Below are 22,163 nucleotides of genomic sequence, written 5' to 3'. Positions count from 1 at the left end.
CTAATTTTAACAAATAGCCTCCTTGAAGGTTCTGAGTAGTTACTCTAAATGTCAACTATGCCTGTAATTAGTGTTAGGAGACATAGAGAATGCCTCTAATGCTGTTATGATGGCAGCTCATTTAGTTCTATCATACGCTTATAAAGATAATTTTGTTTTGTTTTGGGTTTTTTTTGGAGATGGAGTCTCACTCTGTTGCCCAGGCTGGAGTGCAATGGCTTGATCTCAGCTCACTCCAACCTCTGCCTCCCGGGTTTGAGCGATTCTCCTGCCTCAGCCTCCCAAGTAGCTGGGATTATAGGTGTGAGCCACCATGCCTGGCTAATTTTTGTATTTTTAGTAGACACAGGGTTTCACCATGTTGGCCAGGCTGGTCTTGAACTCCTGATCTCAGGTGATCCACCCGCCTTGGCCTCCCAAAGTGTTGGGATTACAGACATGAGCCGCCTTGCTTGGCCCAGTAAAGCTAATTGTTATAAAATGGCGCTAATTAGATGCTAACTGAATCCTGCTCTCCCTCCCCCACCCCCCAAAAGGTTACAACCCTCAACTATAAATGTAAATGAGTGATCTCTACTCTCCTTACAGCCTCAAGGCACTCTTTACTCCCCTCCCTTGGTTTCCCTTTGTTAGTTCAGTTTTCCTGCTACTTCTTTCCAAATACCAACGTTATTTTGTACCTTCCAGCTCCTGTCATTTACCACTTCTTCAACATTCAGTTCTGACTGCATCCATTTCAACTGCAAGAAAAAAAAAAAATTGAAGTTATAAAATTTAAAGAGCTAAAACCACACTCATGTTTATCCAACAAAACCTGCTGCTGCTCTAGTATTTTTGTCTGTTAATGGCAGAGTTTGGAAGCTTCTTTGACACAATCAACTTTCCCCATATCTAATCAATTGCTAATCTCAAACTTTGCTGCATATTCTAATCACCTTGAGAGCTTTAAAAAAAAATCCCAAGGCCAGTCAGTTCACAGAAGACATACAAAATGCCAGTCTTACTAATGTATAAAGAATATGACAAAATGAGTAAGTCTGATAAAACCTAACATTAGTGAAGGTATGGGAAAAGATATACTCCTATATATTCTTAGTAAGAGTATAAATTGTTACAACTTCTATGAAGGGCAATTTGTCAAGACTCACAGGAAATGTACATTCTCATGTCCTTGAACCCAATGATTCCAGTCCTAGAGATTGATCATACAACTACAGACTTGCAAAGATAGCACAGAGGAAAAAAAGGACAAGGAAGTATAAACCTGATTTGAATAGAGAATTAAGAAAAAAAAAAACCTCAAGGAGGAAAGAGAATATAGGTGGAAGTGATCTAGAAAGGCATGCGCTTCCTCACACCTTAACCATACAGTCAGAAGTCTCAGGCTAAAAATGCCAAGTCTTTAGCTTTCTTTATAACTGCCAACCTAATTACTCCGAGAGAAAAGTAGCCAATTCCATTGCCAGGCCCTGAGAGCAGGGCTCACAATACTCCCAGTAACATTTTGTTAGAGGACTTGAAGGGGAAAAAGCTGGCTAGTTCCAGGCAGAAGGCTTGAAAATATTCAGGAAAATGAGGAGAAAAAAGCATGAACTATAGGTTGATGCCACCTAAGAGTTTAACACCAGGATGACTTCCTCAGGCCAAAGTGAAGAACCCAGACCAGATTTGGGAATAAAATGCCAGAGAGCTCAACAAGATCTGGGCAAGCATGAATCTGACACCCAGGCCAAAGACCCTGGCCAACTAGGAGCGCAGTTCAGGCAGGAGGTTTGAGACATTCATGGCAACACTGATAAGAATGGAACTTGGTACAGGTCCAATAGCTCCTTGCAAACTCCCTTCTTAGATGCAGAACTGGTGTCAAAGCGTAGGTTGGTACACATGGCAAGAACTGTGGAACAAGGAGAAGAACTGCATTCTGACAATTAGTCCTGTGCTGTGCAGTAGTAACAAGCCTGAAGAAGCCCACCAATGCAACCTAAGTTCCCATTTTAATCAGCCATACAGACCAAAATCATTAAAGCTCCACTTCTCTGACAAAGCCTGGACTGACTGCCAAAGAAATAATTTCAGTTGAAGAACAGTGTGAAAGTCACTAAGATAGTCTTCAAAACTGCTCTCAAGTATTTAAAGGGATACTATGCAGAAAAGGGTTCAGAATTATCCTGGGTAACTCCAGAGAGAAGAATAAGAAGCAGTACTTATATATTATGGGAGCAGAATTTCACAATATATATGAAAATCTTGGAACAATTAGAACTGTCCAAAAGAGAATACACTGACGCTGAGACAGGGGATCCTCCCCTGCCACAACACCCTGCCCTTAAGCCGTAGTGAAACAAAAGCTAGAAACCACTGGTTGGTGATATGACAAAGAGGATTAATGCAACAAATATGGAGTCCCAGAGACTCATAAAGGAAAGAAACTGCTACTTCGTAGCAGCCAATATGCAAGGTCTTTCTTACATCCTTGAATTCTCCCCACACCACCCCACCCCCATCCTCAAAAAAAATAAGAAGTTATTAGGTATCAGCTCCATTTTACAGACTCAAAATCAGAATTTTCAGAACAAGATTACAAAGCCACCAAGGTAGGTGGGATTTATTTCCTTAGAGCTGTCTGCCTTTGGATTATTTTTTAAAATTCTACAACATTGCAGATATTACAGCCAACTTCTAATATAATTTTATCAGTGCTACCAACAAACTGTCACCTTTGAGATAGTTGTCTCTAGGTCTTCAACAGGTAAACTTAAGGCAACTAACATGTGACAGCAGTTACAGAGGTCCAGAAAGGAAGGTGCTTTTTTTGAGTTAGAAAGGTTCAGGTAAAGTAGTGGGGAGTTTCTGACTGGCATCTGTCTATAAATAAAATATACTCACTAAAGTATTTGACTATTAGTCACAACTTAAAGAAACTGACTGAATCCAGGGTCAGAAGAGATGGGTTAAAGTCCCAGTTCTACCACTTACTAGCTTGTGGCTTTGGGGGTGTCAGTTAGTATCTCTGAGTCTTTTTCCTCAGACAGAAAATGAAGAGGTAGAGTTGTACCATCTCCAAGAGCTCTCTCTGATTCCATAATCTTCATAGCAAACTTGAAAATTAAAAAAAAAATTCACGTTTCCTTATTTGCTTATGTACTAACCCATGGTTACCCCCAGCCCTATATGTTATCGAGCTAGAAAGCAAACCTCATTCAACTCACTGATTGGTTTCTCAACCCCTCCTTGCAGTGGTCATCCTGGTGATTCTATCTGGGCCCTAAAGACACAAGGGCAGATCTGGAGGCTGAGTAAATTGTGTGTCACAATCACTCCCAAACACTCAGTAGTTTAGAGTTTTGAACTTTGCTCTCCACTAACTAGTCACTCTATTCTGTTTGACTTGATCTGTAAACAGCGACTTTTCAGTTTCTGATTTAACAGCCTTTGCCCTGCAGTTTCCTTTGTCAACACCTTCAAGAGCATTGAAATACAAACTCCAATATTACTAGACTTTCACCAGTTTTATATAAATTATCTGTATGCCAGCTGGACACGGTGGCTCAGGCCTGTAATCCCAGCACTTTGGGATGCCAAGACGGGGGGATCACACGGTCAGGAGTTTGAGAGCAGCCTGGCCAACATGGTGAAAACCTGTCCCTACTAAAATACAAAAAACAAAAAATTTTAGCTGGGCGTGGTGGCAGGCACCTGTAATCCCAGCTACTAAGGAGGCTGAGGCAGGAGAATCTCTTGAACCTGGGAGGTAGAGGTTGTAGTGAGCCAAGATTGCACCACTCCAGCCTAGGCGAAAGTGTGAGACTCCATTTCAAAAAAAATAAAAATAAATACACAAATAAATAAATAATCTATACGCCTTCATGAACAGCAAGGGGAATAAGATCAACATCACTGCATTAGGTCACTGTCCAAGGGATCCACCAGTGCCTGTTGCATGAGCAGGTATGGAATACAGACCTGATGCAGTAGTCATGAACAAAGAGAGCAGCAAAGACAGTGGCTGAGTCCTATATCCAGTGAGACATCCTGAATTGGCGGAATGATCGAGAAAGTGCAGCAGCCCGGCCTACTCACCTTGTGTGCAGCCAGCTACAAGGAAAGAGGTTTCTTTTCTTTTCTACTAATAGTTTTCAATAGATGATGAGGTCCCCTTTTTACAGTTTAGCTACATCTTCTAAACAAAGGGCAAACTTCATGACTGTGCAGTATGAAAAGCATGACTCAATCCCACAAGGATCCATAAGTCACCTATTATGCCATCTTAAAATATAAACATGAAGTCAGGTGTGGTGGCTCACACCTATAATCCTAGCACTTTGGGAGGTGGAGGAGGGCGGATCACTTTGAGCTCAGGAGTTTGAGACAAGCTTGGGTGACATGGGAAGACCCCATCTCTACCCAAAATACAAAAAATGAGCTGGGTGTGGTGGTTCGCACCTATAGTCTCAGCTACTGGGGAGGCTAAGGCAGGATTGCTTGAGCCCCAGAAGCAGAGGTTGCAATAATTGAGATTGCACCACTGCACTCCAGCCTAGGTGACAGAGTGAGACCCCATCTCAAAAACAAACAAAAAAAACATGATTTTGATAATTGTACACTGGTCCTGTAGGAAAAGTCCCTGTTCTTCGAAATAACTAATGAGTTTAAGGGTAAAGTGGTACAATGTATACAACATACTCTCAAAATGGTTCATGGGAAAAATATATTTATGCACACAGGTGTGTGGGGAGACAGGGAGAGTGAGGAAGGCAGGGAAGGATGACGAGAAGGAGAGAGGGAGGGTGAAGAGAATAAACTGTAAAGCAGGTGGGGCAACATATAAATATTAAGTGAATATAGGTAAAGGGCACATGAGAGTTCCTTGTACTATTCTTACAACTTTTTTGTAAGTTTGAAATTATACAAGATAAAAAGTTGCCGCTAAGAGTCCCCTCAAAAGAAAGACAGCAATAAATCCCACATAATAAAATATGATGTATTTTTCTATTGTTTCCTTGACTTGTCACACACGAGGGCTGTAAAGAAACAGTTCTGCTGCATTAACTGTATTCTGAAGTCTACACCCTATCTACATTACAGTTGACTTGGGAAAATAAGGCTTCCTCTGACACATCCTAGGTAGGTACTTGCCGTTTTCTTAAAAGTAAAAACACTGCAGGAATGGGGGAGGAAATGGGAAAAAGGCATGTCCAAGAAAAGGCCAAAGATCCCTAGCAACTTTTACACAGTAGGGAAATAAATTATGAGGTACAAGTGCATCTGGTTATATTTAAATCACACTATATTTTTATGGCTAACGAGGGTAATATCCTGAAGTTAAATAGTCTATATTACATTTCAGCAGATTTCTACAGAATGAAACTGGAGCTATTTTCAAAATATATTAGAGATGTTTTTTCTCAAGTTATGTCTCAAAAGGGAGATACTATACAGATGTGATTTCCCCAGAATTTCTGATGTGGTACTTCACCTGTAGTGATCCCTTGTCTTTAATAGAAAGAAACAAATAAATGAAAATAAATTATGACTATGTGCTCATTTTAGACAAAGCTGCTATGTTGCATTTGTTCAAGACGTGCACACTAATTTACCAATTAATATCTAAACATAATAAAATAAAGTCCACTAAAATTGAAGCACTCGTCTCTCGGTTATTTTTTTTAAGTAATAGCCATATTATATGCCAAAATTTTCATATTAAAATTTTCACTTTCAAGGCTACAGTTGGAAAAACTTTGCCTGAGAAATGTTAATTCTGTTCAACTTACCTTTGTCTGCTCTTTTCTAAGTTGCTTTAATAACGTTAAATCATCCAAATTCTTTTCTCTCTCTTCCCGGAGGTTTTTTACTACTGCTGAGGTCTGGGCTATACAATTTTTTATGACTCTGTCTCTACTGGCATGAGCTGCCATCAACTAAAGAACAAAGGAATGAAAGGAGAAAAAAAATGCATCAATTTTCACATTTTAGTGCTTTTCAAAAAAGTTCTTGAGACTATACAAATTTAATACTTTCTAAAACAATTTCTGATGACTGAAACCATGAAAGAGAAAATTGTGTTGAATCAGCTACTTCATCTAAAAACATAACCGGCAGCATCTCTGAGGGTGGAAGGTATGAAGTCTGGGGCTGTCCTCCTCCTCAATATGCTCCCGGTATTGCCCTCGGCTTCCTGCATTCCCCACACTGGACTTTTCACTTCGGTTTCGTCTACCTTACATCACTGACTTTTCCTGTGATTCCATTCATGTGTTCCTCTATTCTACAACCACCCGCACACGCCTGGCCACTGACGGCTATTCTTCCTCTCTTTGTCCTTTCATATTTTTTTCTGTCTTACATCGTTAACAAGTGAAAGAAATTATACACTAAGTCATGTATAGAAGATTTCACTACAATAAAGAATAACAAAGAATGCTACATTTACCTACGGAAGACAGAGCCCTTTTCAAGATTATAAAGTATAAGTACTGATAAGGAAAACTTATATATGAAGCACAGATTAGTAGTTGCATCAATTGTGTGTGCTGACTGAAATTAAGGATGTCTGACAGAACAACTCTTTGATAACCTCCATCTTAATGCAACAAATTAATAAAAACCGTTCTCATTTATTTCCCATCTTGATTCATAAAGTATCATGGTCGTGTTTCAAACATACTTCCATAATCACAGCCACATTTTGATAATACCCCAAAATCTGCATTTGTAAAGCACTGTTTCAAGTTCGTAGACTTTATTGTTCAGTACTGATGTTTATGTTTACCATGGGAATAAACAATGTAAAGCTAAAAAAAGTCACAGATTGAAGGGAATATGCTCTAATAAGATCTCATTGACGTTTATAAGTTTTATCTTGAGTAACTTTTGAGATTTGAAATTTCTAAAACGAGTGCTTCATAATAACTTTACTGATCATCTCCTAGGAAGAAGTGCTATTTGAAAAGGCAAACATCCCTTCTTTAGCTATAGAAGGAAGCTGGGTCAGGGATTAAAGTCAGGGTGAATATGAGCAACTTGGACATTTCATAGAGTTCTGCTTCTTGACTGACATAATACTTAAGGGAACTCAGTGGTACTTATTGGTATGGGCACTCTGCTGCAGGCTTGATCCCTGGCACAAAGCTACTTGAAAAATTAAGCTTTACTTGATATACATGTTGCTGAATCCTTCCAGGATAAAGATACAGAGAAAAACTCAAACACACACACAGGATTTCCAAAACAGAAGAGTTCTAAATTTAGTATGCAAGCTTATCTTGACTCAACAAGGAGATAAAAAATAACAACTTGTGACTCTCACAGGGCCTGTTAAAAAAAATGATAGCAGTAGCAGCAAACATTTTTTGAGACAGGGTCTTGCTCTGTCACTCAGGCTAGACTGTGGTGGTGTGATCTTGGTTCACTGCAACCTCTGCCTCCTGGGCTCAAGCAATCCTCCTGCCTTAGCCTCTCAAGTGTCTGGGACTGTAGGCGCACGCCACTAAGCCCAGCTAATTTTTGTATTTTTTGTGGAGATGTAGTTTCGCTATGTCACCCAGGCTGGTCTTGAACTCCTGGACTCAAGCGATCCTCCTACCTCAGCCTCCCAAAGTGTTGGGATTACAGGCGTGAGCTGCCGCACCTGACCAGCAATATTTATATACAAAACACTGAGTACTGTAGGCACTTTATAACTCAATGCGCCAACAACTGTATGAACTAGGTACTATTATTATACTAGTTTACAAATATTAAAACTGAGGCAGACAGCCAGGCATGTTGGCTCACACCTGTAATCCCAGCACTTTGGGAGGCCGAGGTGGGTGGATCACTTGCAGTCAGGAGTTCGAGACCAGACTGGCCAACATGGTGAAAACCCCATCTCCACCAAAAAATACAAAAAAATTTAGCCAGGTGTGGGAGCATGTGCCTGTAGTCCCAGCTACTTGGGAGGCTGAGGTGCGAGAAACATTTGAACCCAGGAGGTGGAGGTTGCACTGAGCTGAGATCCTGCCACTGTACTCCAGTCTGGGTGACAAAGTGAGACACTGTCTCAAAAACAAAAAACAAAAAACAAAAAACAAAAAACCTGAGGCAGAGGTTATGTAACATATTCAAGGTCACCTAGCTAGGAGGTAGCAGATGTGAATAATCTAGATCTAGAATCCATATTGTTAATCACTACACTATAAACATCTAGGTTAACAGGAAGATTGTAAATGGAAACAATTTTACAGATTATGGAAATTATATGAGTAGTGAGGTGAGAGAGGGAGTATCACCAAAGTGACCATAAATTTTAGTTATTCAGACAGAGGTACCCAAAGAAAGTGAACTGTCTAACAACCTCATAGCCAATTAGGACTAGGTCCCATACTATCGACTCTGGACACTGAATTCCACTCATTAAGTCCACAACCTTATGGTTTTCTCAAGCCACAAGACTTACCTGCTCATTTAAAATAACACACTTTAACACAGAACAAAAATATCAGTAGTTGATGCTCTGAATTTAACTGACATGGATAAGCTCGTCCAAAACTGATCTGAGAGAGGCAGTTTAGGTTTTAAGGATGCCTTCTTCATGACTATGAATCCAAACAATAACCTTGTGGTAGAACTTAAAATAGTAAGTGTCATTTGAACTTTAGCTTCTGCATTAATGAAAGAATATAGGTAAATAAACTATGAAAAATATTTTGCTGCATCATTATTTCCTTCTGCTTTTGGAGATTAAAAAAGAGAAATAAAGGGTGGGCAATGAAAAAAATATACTTGAGAAACCAAAGCCTCAGGAAAGGACAATTGATCCATTGGTTTTCCTTCTCTCCCAGTTGCCAAATGCTTCTATTCCCCTTCCTGAGGAGTGAGAAAAAGAAGATTTAAAGGTGTGAAGGGTTTTAATTCTTCTTTATACCAGTTGTCTGGCTTTTTAGGACTGATGTACTCACAGTCCTTGCTCTTGTTACTGTCTTACTTCACTGTTTCACTCTACTCTTTCATTCCCTTGTACATAAGGTCTCCGTGAGGTAAAGGCTGCAAAACAACTGCTCCCATTCTTTAGAACCATTTCTTCTCAGGTTTGGTAAGATTTCACAAGCATAAGGTCACACATTTTCTTGAATGTGTAGTAACCAGATCAAAACTTATATACACCATCAGGTATAGGCAAAGAAACCTGAAGATGTCATTCCTTTAGTCACAGCTGAGTTACAAGATAACTGATTTCTTATTCAGTCTGCAAAGAAAGACATGAAAGAAGCAAAAGACTCAAAAAATACACTTACAGACTCATAAAGTTGTTTACAGGTTTGGCTGGCATCAATTTTCCCTGCAAAGGAAGCTGTTGGAACCGTAGTGTTTAATTCATGTACTATTCTGTCATCAATTGTCCTCATCACCTTGAGTAATTCCTATATGTATTTAAAATAAAAGAATATAATCCGAATGGAAAGTTAGTGATAAAAAATGAGTATTTAAGTAAAAAATAAAACTCTTGGATATTTTACAATCCTTTAAGTCAGGAGTGAGGAAACCAAGCCAAATACAGTGTAACCATAAGAAAATGTTCAAGGATGATAGGTAGGTTAAGTAATGGTAATTTTAACAGTGGGCACCAACTCTGCCTCCTTGGCTCAAATGTGACTGTCTTAAGAGTTAAGACTGTTTTACTCACGTTGAAATCCCGTTTGCTGGCATGGTGTTTAGCAAACAGTGTATGCTCCTTCCAACTCCAGCATACAGCCAATAAAGTATACTACTAGTTTTTACTTTTTCTTAGTAACCCTAGCTCATATGTTCCAAGGATCCCTCTTCCCTCAGAAAGCCTCCAATTCTCAAAAAAAAAAAAAAAAAAAAAAAAAAACTTAACAGAAAAATAATATCAAAAGGGCAGGGAACTTAAAAAGACTGGTACTAACTACCCATATAGCATAGCCCTCCTACCCACATGTGATCAGTGTACTTCTTTTCACTTGTCACTAGAGAAAGGCTGGACATCAGCTACATCTCGTCTTCAGTTAAACTCTGGGAGAAGTTTCTGGCAGTATATCTTTCTCTTTCTTTTTTGTTTCTCAGATTTACAAAATATCCAAACAAGAACAACAACAACAAAAAAAAACCCCAGTCACTTACAAAGCATCAAGAAAATGGCTAGGCACGGTGGCTCACACCTGTAATCCCAACACTTTAGGAGGCTGAGGCAAGAATATAGCTTGAACCCAGAAATTCGAGACCAGCCTGAATGACAGACATAGTGAGACTCTGTCTCTACAAAAAAAAATTTTTTTAAATAGCCGGGCATGGTGACTCATGCCTACAATCCTAGCTACCTGGGAGGCTAAGGCAGGAAGATCATTGAGCCCAGGAGTTCAAGGCTGCAGTGAGCTATGATCACACCACTGTACTCCTGCCTGGGCGATAGTGAGATCCTGTCTCTTAAAAAAAGAAAGAACGAAAGAAAATAAAACAGAATTATATAATACTAGGAATACACTTATTATTGAAAACATCCAAGTTAACATTCAATATTAATATGTACTAAAAGCAACGTTTGATTCTTTCTCCCTCAATATACTATCCTACTTCTTACCTTTGCCAAACTTAAATCCATGACTGAAACCAATTCCTTTCTTTCCTCATCCATTTGTTAAAATAAAAATTCTTATTATGATTAAATTATTACTTTCATTTTAGAAAAGTTAGAAAAACACTTTAAATAAAAATCATCTATAGTTAACCATTATCAACACTTTAATATGTTCCTTTGGTCTTTTTTCTACACACACCTATCAATGTTTTTATAAAACTGAGGTACTATGTAACATTTTAAAATCTGGCTTTATGACATTATATTATGAGCACTCTGTTCTTGTTGCTAGAAACGTCTTGATTTTTTTTTCTTTTTTTTTTTTTTTGGGACGGGGTCTCACTCTGTTGCTTAGGCTGGAGTGCAGTGGCATGATATTGGCTCACTGCAGCCTTTGCCTCCTGGGCTCAGGTGATCCTCCCACCTCAGCCCCTCAAATAGCTGTGACCATAGGCATGTGCAACTACACCCAGCTGATGTTTTTATATATTTTTGTAGAGAGAGGGTTTTGCCACATTGCCCAGGCTGATCTCGAACTCCTGGACTCAAGCAATCAGCCTGCCTCAGTCTCCCAAAGTGCTGGAATTACAGGCAAGAGCCACTACACCCAGCCCTGAAGATATTTTAAATAGTTGCATAAGTATTCTATCCTGTTCAAGCACTACAACTCATTTGGTTACTTTCTCTTTAACGAACATTTAGGTAGTTTCCAATTACAAACCACTTAGTCCATTCAATCTAAGTCTGTAGTCTAGATTCTGTTCTATCATTCCATTAATTTTTAATTAGTGAATTTAATGGCCTTTTCTATACCTCAATCTAGAAGTGAAACAGCTTCCAGAAGGCTCATAATTCAGACTAATAAAACACTGGCAAATATCAGGTCTAAAACCAAGTTCATTATCTTTTCGTCCTGTATCTTTCTATTTTTTAAACAGTATTCTCTGTAAACTGGAATTCTTAAGGGATAATCTCAACATATTCACTGGGCAACCACCATACATAGTGGAGGATATATGTATTGTGCTTAAGTGGCAAATTCCAAACAAATGATGGTAGTACTATTTGGGGAGTCCAAAAAAAAAAAAAAAAAAAAAAGGTAAGTAGAAGACAGGGACCCACCTTGCCACTTTACGTCCTATGACTGGCCTATTAAAAAAAAAAAATGTCTCCTTTAAACTCTCCTTCAAAACCTTCCTTTTCACTTGCTAAACTGAACTGATCTTCTGAGGCCAAGGGTTAAGCTGTGCCTTTTGGATAGAGGTTTTCTTGGTTATGAAAGCCCTCAGCAATATTTGTCTTTAAATAATGCAGCGGTAAGAGAGAGTACCACAGAGTTCATTCATTTATTAACTCATTCTTCATTCAAAATATAATTACAGTCATTCCTTAGTATCCATGGGGGTTTGGTTCCAGGTCCTCCTATGGTTACCAAAATCCAAGGATGCTCAAGTCCCTGATATAAAATGGCAAAATATTTGTATAAAACCTATCCACATCCTTCCATATACTTTAAATAAACTCTAGATTACTTATATCTAATACAATATAAATGCTATGTAAATAGGTGTTAGTTATACTGTAGTGTGTAGGGTATAATAATAAGAAAAAGTCTGTACATGTTCAGTATGGATGCAACCTTTTTTTCCGACTATTTTCCATCCACGATTGATTCAATCCATGGATGTAAAACCCATAGATATGGGAGGGCCAATTGTCCTATGTCTAGTAATGGTCAGGCACTATTCAAAACATCAAGGCCACAGTAATGAATAAAAGAGGTCCTTGCTCTTATACAGCAAAATTCCTGAAGGGGGAGATAGAAATTAAACAAGTATCCTATAAACAAGATAATCTCCGGTACTAAAAAGTACTATGAAAAAGAAAACAAACTAAGGTAACGAGATGAAGAGTGACTGAGTGGTGCTTGGGGGCTACTTTAGATAGAGAGATCAAAAAAGGCTTTTCTGAGGATGTAGCATTTAAGCTGAAACCTAAATGACGTGATTGAACCAACTATAGGAACATTTGGGCTGGGGGTGGTGGCTCATGCCTGTAATCCCAACAATTTGAGAGGCTGAGGCAAAGTAGGAGGATTGCTTGAGCTCAGGAGGTTGAGGCAGTGGTGAGCCATGATTGCACCACTGCACTTCAGCCTGGGCAAACACACAAAAAAACTAAGGAGAGGTAGTTGGATATATTTTGAAGACAGAGCTAACAGAAATTGCTGAATTGGTGGTCAGGGACGAGAAAAGAAAATAGGATGACTTTCAAGCTTGAGGCCTAAGCAACTAAATGTATGGAAATGCCATTAACTTATGGTGATGGGAGACTGGGGAAGGAAGAGACTTGGAAAGAGTGGGAACATCAAGAATTGTATTCTAACTCAGGCTGCCTGATGATTACTGTTCATTGTTTGTATGTGGTAATGGTATGGTGTTAGAAAGTCATAATCTCTTGGAGATAAAGTCAGAAATTTTACAGAAAAAATGGTATGGTATTTGGGATGACCTCAAAATAATCAGATTAGGGTGGGGTAAGTGGTAGTAGTGAACAGATGAAACAAGAGTGGCCATGAATTGGTTGTTGAAGTTGGGGAATGGGTACATGAGTGTTTGTGGTACAGCCTCTCCTTCTGTGTTATGTTTAAAATTTTGTAGAATAAAACTTTTTTTTTTTAAGTTCTGTTGTGGCAACAGATATTGGCGTGCATGCGGAGAAAAGGGAATGCTTATACACTATTGATGGAAATGTAAATTAGTACAACCTCTATGGAATACATGGAGATTTCTCAGAGAACCAACAACAGAACTACCATTTCACCCAGCAGTCCCACTACTGGGTACTTACCCAAAGGAAAAGAAATCATTATATAAAAAAAGACACCTAGAGGCTGGGTACGGTGGCTCATGCCTGTAATCCCAGCACTTTGGGGAGGCCGAGGCAGGTGGATCACGAGGTCAGGAGTTCGAGATCAGTCTGACCAACATGGTGAAACTCCGTCTCTACTAAAAATACAAAAATTAGATGGGTATGGTGGTGCGCACCTGTAATCCCAGCTACTCGGGAGGCTGAGGCAGGAGAATCTCTTGAACAAGGGAGGTGGAGTTGCAGTGAGCCGAGATTGTGCCACTGCATTCTAGCCTGGGCAACAGAGTGAGACTCCATCTCAAACAAAAACAAAAAAAGACACTTGTACTCATATGTTGATTACAGCACTATTCACAGCAGCAAGCTAACTGTCCATCAACAGTTGACTGGATAAAGAAAATGTAGTGTATGTATACACACATATATATGGAATACCATGCAGCCACAGAAAAGAATGAAATCATCCAGGCGTGGTGGCTCACGCCTGTAATCTAGCACTTTGGGAGGCCGAGGCAAGTGGATCACCTGGGGTCAGGAGTTCGAGACCAGCTTGGACAACATGGTGGAACTCTGTCTTTACTAAAAATACAAAAAATTAGCTGGGTGTGGTTGTGGGTGCCTGTAATCCCAACTACTTGGGAGGCTGAGGCAGGAGAATAGCTTGAACCCGGGAGGTAGAGGTTGCAGTGAGCCAGATCGTGCAACCTGGGCAACAGGAACGAAAGTCTGTCTCCAAAAAAAAAAAAAAGAAGAAGAAGAAAAAGAATGAAATCATGTCCTTTGCAGCAACATGGATGGAACTGGAGGCCATTAAGTGAAATAACTCAAAACAGAAAATCAAATACCAAATGTGCTTGTTTATAAGTGGTAGCTAAACAATGGTGCATATACACATAAAGATGGAAAGAATAGACATTGGGGACTCCAAAGGATAAGGGGAAGGAGGAAGGTGAGGGTTGAAAAACTACTGTTGGGTACAATGTTCACAATTTGTGTGATGGGTAAATTAGAAGGCTATGAGTGCCAGGTGCAGTGGCTCATGCCTGTAGTCTCAGGTGCTTGGGAGGCTAAGGCAGGAGAATTGCTTGAACCCAGCAGGCAGAGGTTGTAGTGGGCCGAGATTGCGCCACTGTACTCCAGCCTGGGTGACAAAGTGAGACTCCATCTCAAAAAAGAAACCCGTATATGTACCCCTAAATCTAAAATTTTAAAAATTAAAAAAACAACAAAAAACAAAGCTTTGTTTTGGACTTGTTACGTTTGATGCCTATTAGATATCTTAGTAGAAGAGTGGAATAGAAAGTAGAATATGCCAGTCTGACACTGATCAGGGGTGGAGTTATACCAATAAACTGATGTTCTTTAAAGTCATGAAACTAGAAGAGATCACTGAAGGAGACTGTACAGAGCGAAGGGGGCCAATGAATTAAGGAATTCTAGCATCTACAAGTAGAGGAAAAATTCTGTGATGTCACCGAAGTCAGAAGAAAGGTTTAAAGGAGGGAATGGTCATTTGTGTTGAATGTTACTAACTCAAGAATTATATGGGGCCGGGTGCGGTGGCTCACATGTGTAATCCCAGCTCTTTGGGAGGCTGAGGCAGGAGGACTGCTTGTGGCTAGGAGTTCAAGACCAGCCTGAGCAACAAAGTAAGACTCTTGTCTCCACAAAAGTAAAAAATTGGCCGGGCGCGGTGGCTCAAGCCTGTAATCCCAGCACTCTGGGAGGCCGAGACGGGCGGATCACGAGGTCAGGAGATCGAGACCATCCTGGCTAACACGGCGAAACCCCGTCTCTACTAAAAACACAAAAAATTAGCCGGGTGAGGTGGCGGCGCCTGTGGTCCCAGCTACTCGGGAGGCTGAGGCAGGAGAATGGCGTGAACCCGGGAGGCGGAGCTTGCAGTGAGCTGAGATCCGGCCACTGCACTCCAGCCTGGGCGACAGAGCGAGACTCCGTCTCAAAAAAAAAAAAAAAAAAGTAAAAAATTTAGCCAAGTATGGTGGCATGTGCCTGCAGTCCTAGCTACTTGGGATGCCAGGGCAGAAGGATCACTTGAGCCCAGGAGTTCAAGGTTACAGTGAGCTATGATGTGCCACTGCCCTCCAGCCTTGGTGACTATGCCTCAAAAAAAAAATTGTAATGAATAAACAAATGATTCTATGAACAGAAATTAAACTTTTAAACTTGGGAGGATGGAAATCATGGGTGACCTTAAAGAGAGCCATTTAAACAGAGTGTTTAATGGACAGAAAAGGCAATGTGGCTTAAGTACAGAGAGAAAGATAAAACATGGTGTAACATGAGGTCCATTATTAGAGGTCATATGATAGGATTTTAGTCTTTTCTGAGACCCACAGGGAACCAAACATGTATTTTTTGTCATGATTAAGGTTACACGATCAGATCTGTGTTCTAAAATGACTGCTTAGGTTAAAGTGTGGAACATGGACTGGAGAGGAACTACAGTAGATGTCAAAAGCTCAGTTAGACACTGCAGCAATCCAGGTGAGATTACGTCGTTTGACATTTCCTGGGATTTTTATTGACTCCGAACTTTAACCAGTTTTAAATTTGAACACTGGCTATACCTTAATCACTTTAGCCCGATTCATCTCCAATAAAACAATTTGGACATACTACTAAGTTTCTCACATAGCAATGGGAATCCATCCACATTAACTAGGTAATGAGTCCATCAATTTTATTGTCTTACCAATGGAACCTACAAATATGGATTATCAAACAGTCATGTATTGCTTAATAACAGGGAAACATTCTGAGAAATGTGTCATTGGGTGATTCTGTTGTGTGAGAATCATAGCATGTACTTACACAAACCTAGATGGTATTACAGCTTACTATACACTTAGGCTATATAGTATAGATGACTGCTTTTAGGCTACAAACCTATACACCAGGTTACTGTACTGAATACTGTGAGCAACTGTAACACAGTGATACTTGTATATCTAAATATATCTACACATGGAAAAGATACAGTAAAAATATGGTGTTATAATCTCATGGGAACACATCTGTATATGCAATTGGTCAGTGACTGAAACGTCATTAGGTGGAGCATGACTGTATATCAATTTTTCTGTGTGTACCAGAGAATTATCAATATATGATCTAGAGCTTGGCTTTCAACTTGGCAGACACTAGCCACATGAGATTATGTAAATTAAAATTAAATGCAATTTAAAATTTAGTTCCTTAATTGCAGTAGTCACATTTCAAGTGTTCGAGAGCCACCTGTTACTAGTGGCCACCATATGGAGACAGCATAAATGTAGAACATTTCCACCATCACAGAAAGTCCTATTGGACAGTGCTGTATTCTAGAAAATATAATGACAATCCCTAAACTGATAACGTACTTGTTCAGGAATTGCTGAAAACTGTATGCCATTCTTTTTTTTTTTTTTTTTGAGACAGAGTCTTGTTCTGTCGCCCAGGCTGGGGTGCAGTGGCCGGATCTCAGCTCACTGCAAGCTCCGCCTCCCAGGTTTAGACCATTCTCCTGCCTCAGCCTCCCGAGTAGCTGGGACTACAGGCGCCCGCCACCTCGCCCGGCTAGCTTTTTGTATTTTTTAGTAGAGACGGGGTTTCACCGTGTTAGCCAGGATGGTCTCGATCTCCTGACCTCGTGATCCGCCCGTCTCGGCCTCCCAAAGTGCTGGGATTACAGGCTTGAGCCACCGCGCCCGGCCTGTATGCCATTCTTAAACGTCACAGAAGAGATACCAGAAAAGCTAAAGAGAAAGAAAAAAAGGGAGGTAAAATGATTGGGGAAGGAAACATTGTAGCAAAATAAAGTGTGGGTGATAAAGTAGTAGATGCATGCCATTTATTCAATCATTTGAGTTATGAAAAGAGGGAGATTAGAATTTTATTTATAGGAACCTGTTGAGAACAGCGAATGTGTGGTGCAACATAGTGGGCCCTCAGTGTTTTTGTGGTGTAATGAGACAGGAAGTGATTTCTTTCAAAATTGAAAAGGCAGAAGGAAAAGAACTGTAAACCATCTCACCAGGCTCACATTTCTTCACAGGGAAAAAAGTGTCAAAGCTCTTAAGGCAACTCCAAAAGGTTCTAGGCAAAAGTTCGCGCTGCCCTCACAGATTATGAGCAAACGAAGGTGAATGCAGGCACAAAAATGCTGCATTTTTGGATCACTTTGGATCAACCATAAGGAATTACTGACTACCTACCTGAGGCCTAGCCCCAATGGCATACACTCCTGTCCACACAAATTCACCAAGAAAATACACAGAAGACACCCCTGAACAGAACAGACATCATACACAATAAACTGCAACACCTGTCCACAGAAATAACACAAAAACACACACAGTTCAATGGTTCTCTGAAAGCCGCATCTTGTGTAGAACCCTCATAAGCTTCTCAACGTTAAATCATAGCCAAAGATAACTTTATAAATTCTGTAGTACCCCCAGCTTCTTCTTCCATCTTCCTCAAAACAAGAGATCTGATTTATCATGAATCTCTCATTGTAGGCTGACTCTGAAATTATACAGGCATTTTTCTTGGAATGCATTTTATGCCTTCTCTCTAATTGGTAGGGTAAAGATCTCATCCTCTTGGAAGGCAATTTAGGTATTGAAGCAGTGCCTATATTTAGTAGTGGGCAGGAGTAGAGAAAACTTTCTATTGCCTCTACAATTATACTATAGTCTATTCCTAAGATTCATTCTCAGGTAAAGTTATTTTATAATTCTACATATTTTTCAGGGTACATACGGGTGAGGAGTAGGAAAGTGGTCATTGTATAACTAAAATACACTGTACTCCAAAGAATGACATGGAACTCCCTTAATCTTTCCTCTCCTCTCCCTTTGACTGACAGTACCCAGAAGTAACGTCATTGGTACTTGACATCAAGGTCCCTTTTACATGATGCTCTTTTCAGACAGATCTGGTTCCTCAAACTCTATTTTTACAACAAAGCTCCCACAGTGCTTCCCCCAAACCAGAAACACTGCCAGAGTCCTCTAACACCTAACATCCCCAAGGACAGGAATAGAAAGCAGCCCCATAAGTATAAAAGGAACCATCATTGATGCTAGAAAATAATATATTTAGTATGTGCCTAATTACAATGTGATTCAAAATCAATTATGTCAATGAATGTTCCTAATAGAAATACTAATATTTAAACAAGCATGTTGAAGTGCTGGGGTGTGGGTAGGAAGAAAGAGACATGTATGAGGACAATGGCAAGAGACATGACAAGAGGCACTTTGGGATTGGATTTTAAAAGGTCTTATATGCCATGTTAAGATGGCATATAAGATGTTTAGATCTAGTCATATGAACCTAAAACTTAAAAACATAGCTTAGATTATAAAATTCAGAATATAATAGCATATGCCACAGTATTATGGAGATTAGATTGAAGGGGGAATACAGTAGAGAAAAAACTGCCAGAAGATAATAAGGCCTGTTGCAAAGCTAGTTCCAAAAATGACAGGGGCCTAAACAAAGCCACAGGCAGTAGAGATGAATCTTCCTAAGGCACCTCTTTGATCATCTCACCCCTTTGCCCAAAAAGGACTCCCTAACTGACACTTGACACACAAGGTCTTCCACAAATCTGGTTGCAATCTTGTGTAACCCCAATGTGACCCTGTGTAAATAATGTGTTCTAGCAATACTGATTTTCTATTTCCCTTAAATACATAAAACTCTTTTTGTCTATTATCCTATCGCCTCTGCCTAGAATACCCCTAGTCCCTGCCTGCCTAAGGCCCAACTCAACTATATCTCTTGATTTGTTTCTCTCTAAATTCTTTTAGCATTTTATTCTTTTTTTTCCCAATATTTTCCACATTTTACAGCCCTACTTAGATTACATTCCTTGTTTTATACTCCATCTACTGGGTTTTCGCAAGTGCCAGGAGGCTAGTAGGTATCTGTCATGGGTTGAATTGTGTGTCCCCAAAATTCATGAATCCCTAATCCCCAACATGACTGTATCTGGTGATAGGGCCTTGAGGTATGTGATAAAGGTTAAATAGAGGTCATAAGGGTGGGGCCCTAATCCAACAGAACTGATGTCCCTATAAGAAGAGGAAGAGATAGGCTGGGCGCCATGGCTCACGCCTGTAATCCCAGCATTTTGGGATGCCAAGGGGGATGTGGATCACCTGAGGTCTGGAGTTTGAGACCAGCCTGGTCAACATGGTGAAACCCCGTCTCTACTAAAAATACAAAAATTAACTGGGCGTGGTGAGGGGCATCTGTAATCCCAGCTATGGAGGTGGAGGTTGGAGTGAGCCAAGATCGTGCCACTGCACTCCAGCCTGGGGCACACAGCGAGACTGTCTCAAAAAAAAAAAAAGAAGAGGAAGAGATACCAGAGATCCTTCTCCTTCCATGTGCAGGCACAGAGAAGAGATAGTGACATAGAGAAGACATGGTGAGAAAGCAGCCATTTACAAGCCAGGAAGAGAGGCCTTACTATAACTAATTGTGATGGCACTTTTCCCCCCTTAAATCAAACTGTGTAGCCTAGAAACTGATGGCAGCTTAATCTTGGACTTCTAGTCTCCAGAACTGTGAAAAAATAAATCTCTACTGTTTAAGCCACCTAGTTTGTGGTATTTTGTTATGGCAGCCCTAGCAGACTAATACAGTATCCAATAAATTCTTGAATGTGTGCTAAAATGGGATTCTAGGCACTCGATTTTAAACACTCTTTTCTGGATTTTATTTCAATTTGGAAATAGGATATTTTCCAGATGTACTAAATCTAATTTTTGTAATGAAAATATAAGAATTGCAAAAATTTAAAACACTTTAGGCCGGGCGTGGTGCCTCATGCCGGTAATCCCAACACTTTGGGAGGATGAGGCAGGAACATTATTTGGTGAGACACTGTCTTACAAAATTTCTTTTAAAAAATTACCCGGGCGTGGTGACACGTGCCTGTAGTCCTTGCTACAGGGAGGCTGAGGCAGTATTCAAGAATACCACTACCTTCAAACCGTTCAAAGTACAAAGCTTACTACAGATAGGTCAATTTTTCAGTATCTTGGGTTAGTTAATGCAATACATACTTAAGATCATGATTTTGGAATTCAACTTTGTAACTAAACAGAAGCACACTTATGACTGAATTGGAACAGATAACTTTAATGGCAACTTGGTCAAAACCAGATCCCTATTCTTTAATTCACGGGTTAATAATTAGCCCTAGATCTCTGATATTTGAACATAAAAAGGCAGAACCTTTAAATATAACATCTTTTCTAATGGGCAATGACACTAGAGCAGGTACTAGAATTAATCCTCCCTCCAAGCTTCCATACGTTCTGTCCCACAAAAATAGTAAATTGTACCAAGTGTTTGTTTTATCAACTAAATAACTCTACTTCACTTTTTTCTCTCCCACAAAAACTCTACTTAGAAAAGTACGAGACGAATGGCAGAAGCTGGAAACTGAGTTCAGGGAACTGCTACAAGATTGTTACAATTTTTATCCACGGATCCCGAGCTTTACCACCGCGGATTACCCAGAGCTTCCCACTCAAGGCCTGTGAGCCGCGGAGAGAACTATGATCCCCCTCCTCCCTCCTCCTACAGAGCAGCCTTGCTCCCTAAGGCCAAACCCATGCCCCCCATGACCTCCAATGGCTCTACAAAAGAGCTTTGAATTGCCCGCTTTTTCCAAAGCTGGTTCATACTCCCTCGCAAAGCAGGGAATAGGGTCTGGGGACAAAAGGAGGGACATGCCTGCCACATGAGGAAAACCCCATCACCTGGAACTCGGCGAACTCCTCACAGTTCACACCGCCACTGGGCGCCGCCATATTGGACAAACACGAGGACCCCGCTGCAGGCCAATCACCGCGGAGCAAAGGTGACCGCGGAGCCGCCTGACAAAAAATATAGCATGAGGGGAATCCTTAGGAAAGCTGAGTGCAAGACTTGACTTCTACGTGGTCCGCATCCACCTCGAAACCTGTCACCCTGCTGTCCTAACCCCTTTAACATGCCCTCCTGGAACTGGGCCAGATGCATGGATCAAAGATTGTCAGAACTTGAAGGGGCTGTTTACTCCAATCTCATCTTCACAAAAGGGAAACAATTTCCTTGTCGTTCCCCTACCAGGTCGTTGAAAGAAATCTAGGCAAGTGAGGCCTAATACCTCTCACTCCAGTGCCTATCTTCCTCCCTCGACCCTGGAGCAGAGGGGTCTTTGTTCAGAATTTGGGACCACTAAGAAACGTCAAAGAAAAAACGGCATTTCTGGCAGAGTGGGTGGGTATGAGTAAGGTGTTTAGGATGGAGATGATCAAATGTTTTTAGAAAATAGGTAAATAGAAAACAAATTGAAAACATACACGTTAATTTCTCAGATTTGCCTGAGGGATGCTCCAAAGCCAAAAGGTCACTGAGCACTGAGTCTAATTACGTGTTTTCTGATAAAAAGCGTATGTTCATTGAAAACACTGGAAGAGCGGCATACTGGAATACTGGTTTATCTGGTGTATTTCGGGCGTTTACAGCTCACGAAAGTTGCACTTTTCCCTTCTATTTCACACAGGTCCTTCCATGGATGCATATCCGCTAGGGCAAGAACCCACGGCGCCACACTCCACAAGACCATTTCCAAAACTGGCTCGGAACGCGGCGCCAGGGGCACTAGGCTGGCGCCGCCGGTCTCCAGCGCGTCGCGCACGTCCTG

General features: G+C 40.5%; 1 protein-coding gene across 7 annotated transcripts in view; it reads right to left on the bottom strand.

Annotated features, from left to right (window-relative positions):
• The window catches only part of MIX23 (mitochondrial matrix import factor 23), a 60,128-nt gene that overhangs the window by 2,798 nt on the left and 35,167 nt on the right, over nucleotides 1–22,163 (bottom strand). For 2 of the 7 annotated variants that reach the window (XR_011620317.1, XR_011620318.1), the window contains 4 exons: nucleotides 9,276–9,401; nucleotides 5,775–5,921; nucleotides 2,977–3,098; nucleotides 681–740 (listed from right to left, as the gene is read on the bottom strand). Coding sequence is in view for 2 of the 7 variants with exons in the window: in XM_011722116.2 (XP_011720418.1) it covers nucleotides 681–740; nucleotides 5,775–5,921; nucleotides 9,276–9,401; nucleotides 21,235–21,285 (384 nt within the window). In the remaining 5 variants the exon portion in view is untranslated. Of the gene's footprint in view, nucleotides 1–680; nucleotides 741–2,976; nucleotides 3,099–5,774; nucleotides 5,922–9,275; nucleotides 9,402–21,208; nucleotides 21,328–21,819; nucleotides 22,032–22,163 lie in introns of those variants that run through there. The other 5 variants (XR_011620319.1, XR_011620315.1, XR_011620316.1 and 2 more) reach the window with 5 other exon arrangements.

This window comes from Macaca nemestrina, chromosome 2, assembly GCF_043159975.1.
Source record: "Macaca nemestrina isolate mMacNem1 chromosome 2, mMacNem.hap1, whole genome shotgun sequence".
In the NCBI taxonomy this organism is placed as follows: Eukaryota; Metazoa; Chordata; class Mammalia; order Primates; family Cercopithecidae; genus Macaca; species Macaca nemestrina.
Note: the sequence above shows the minus strand (reverse complement) of the source record. Positions and strands in the feature narration are given on the sequence as shown.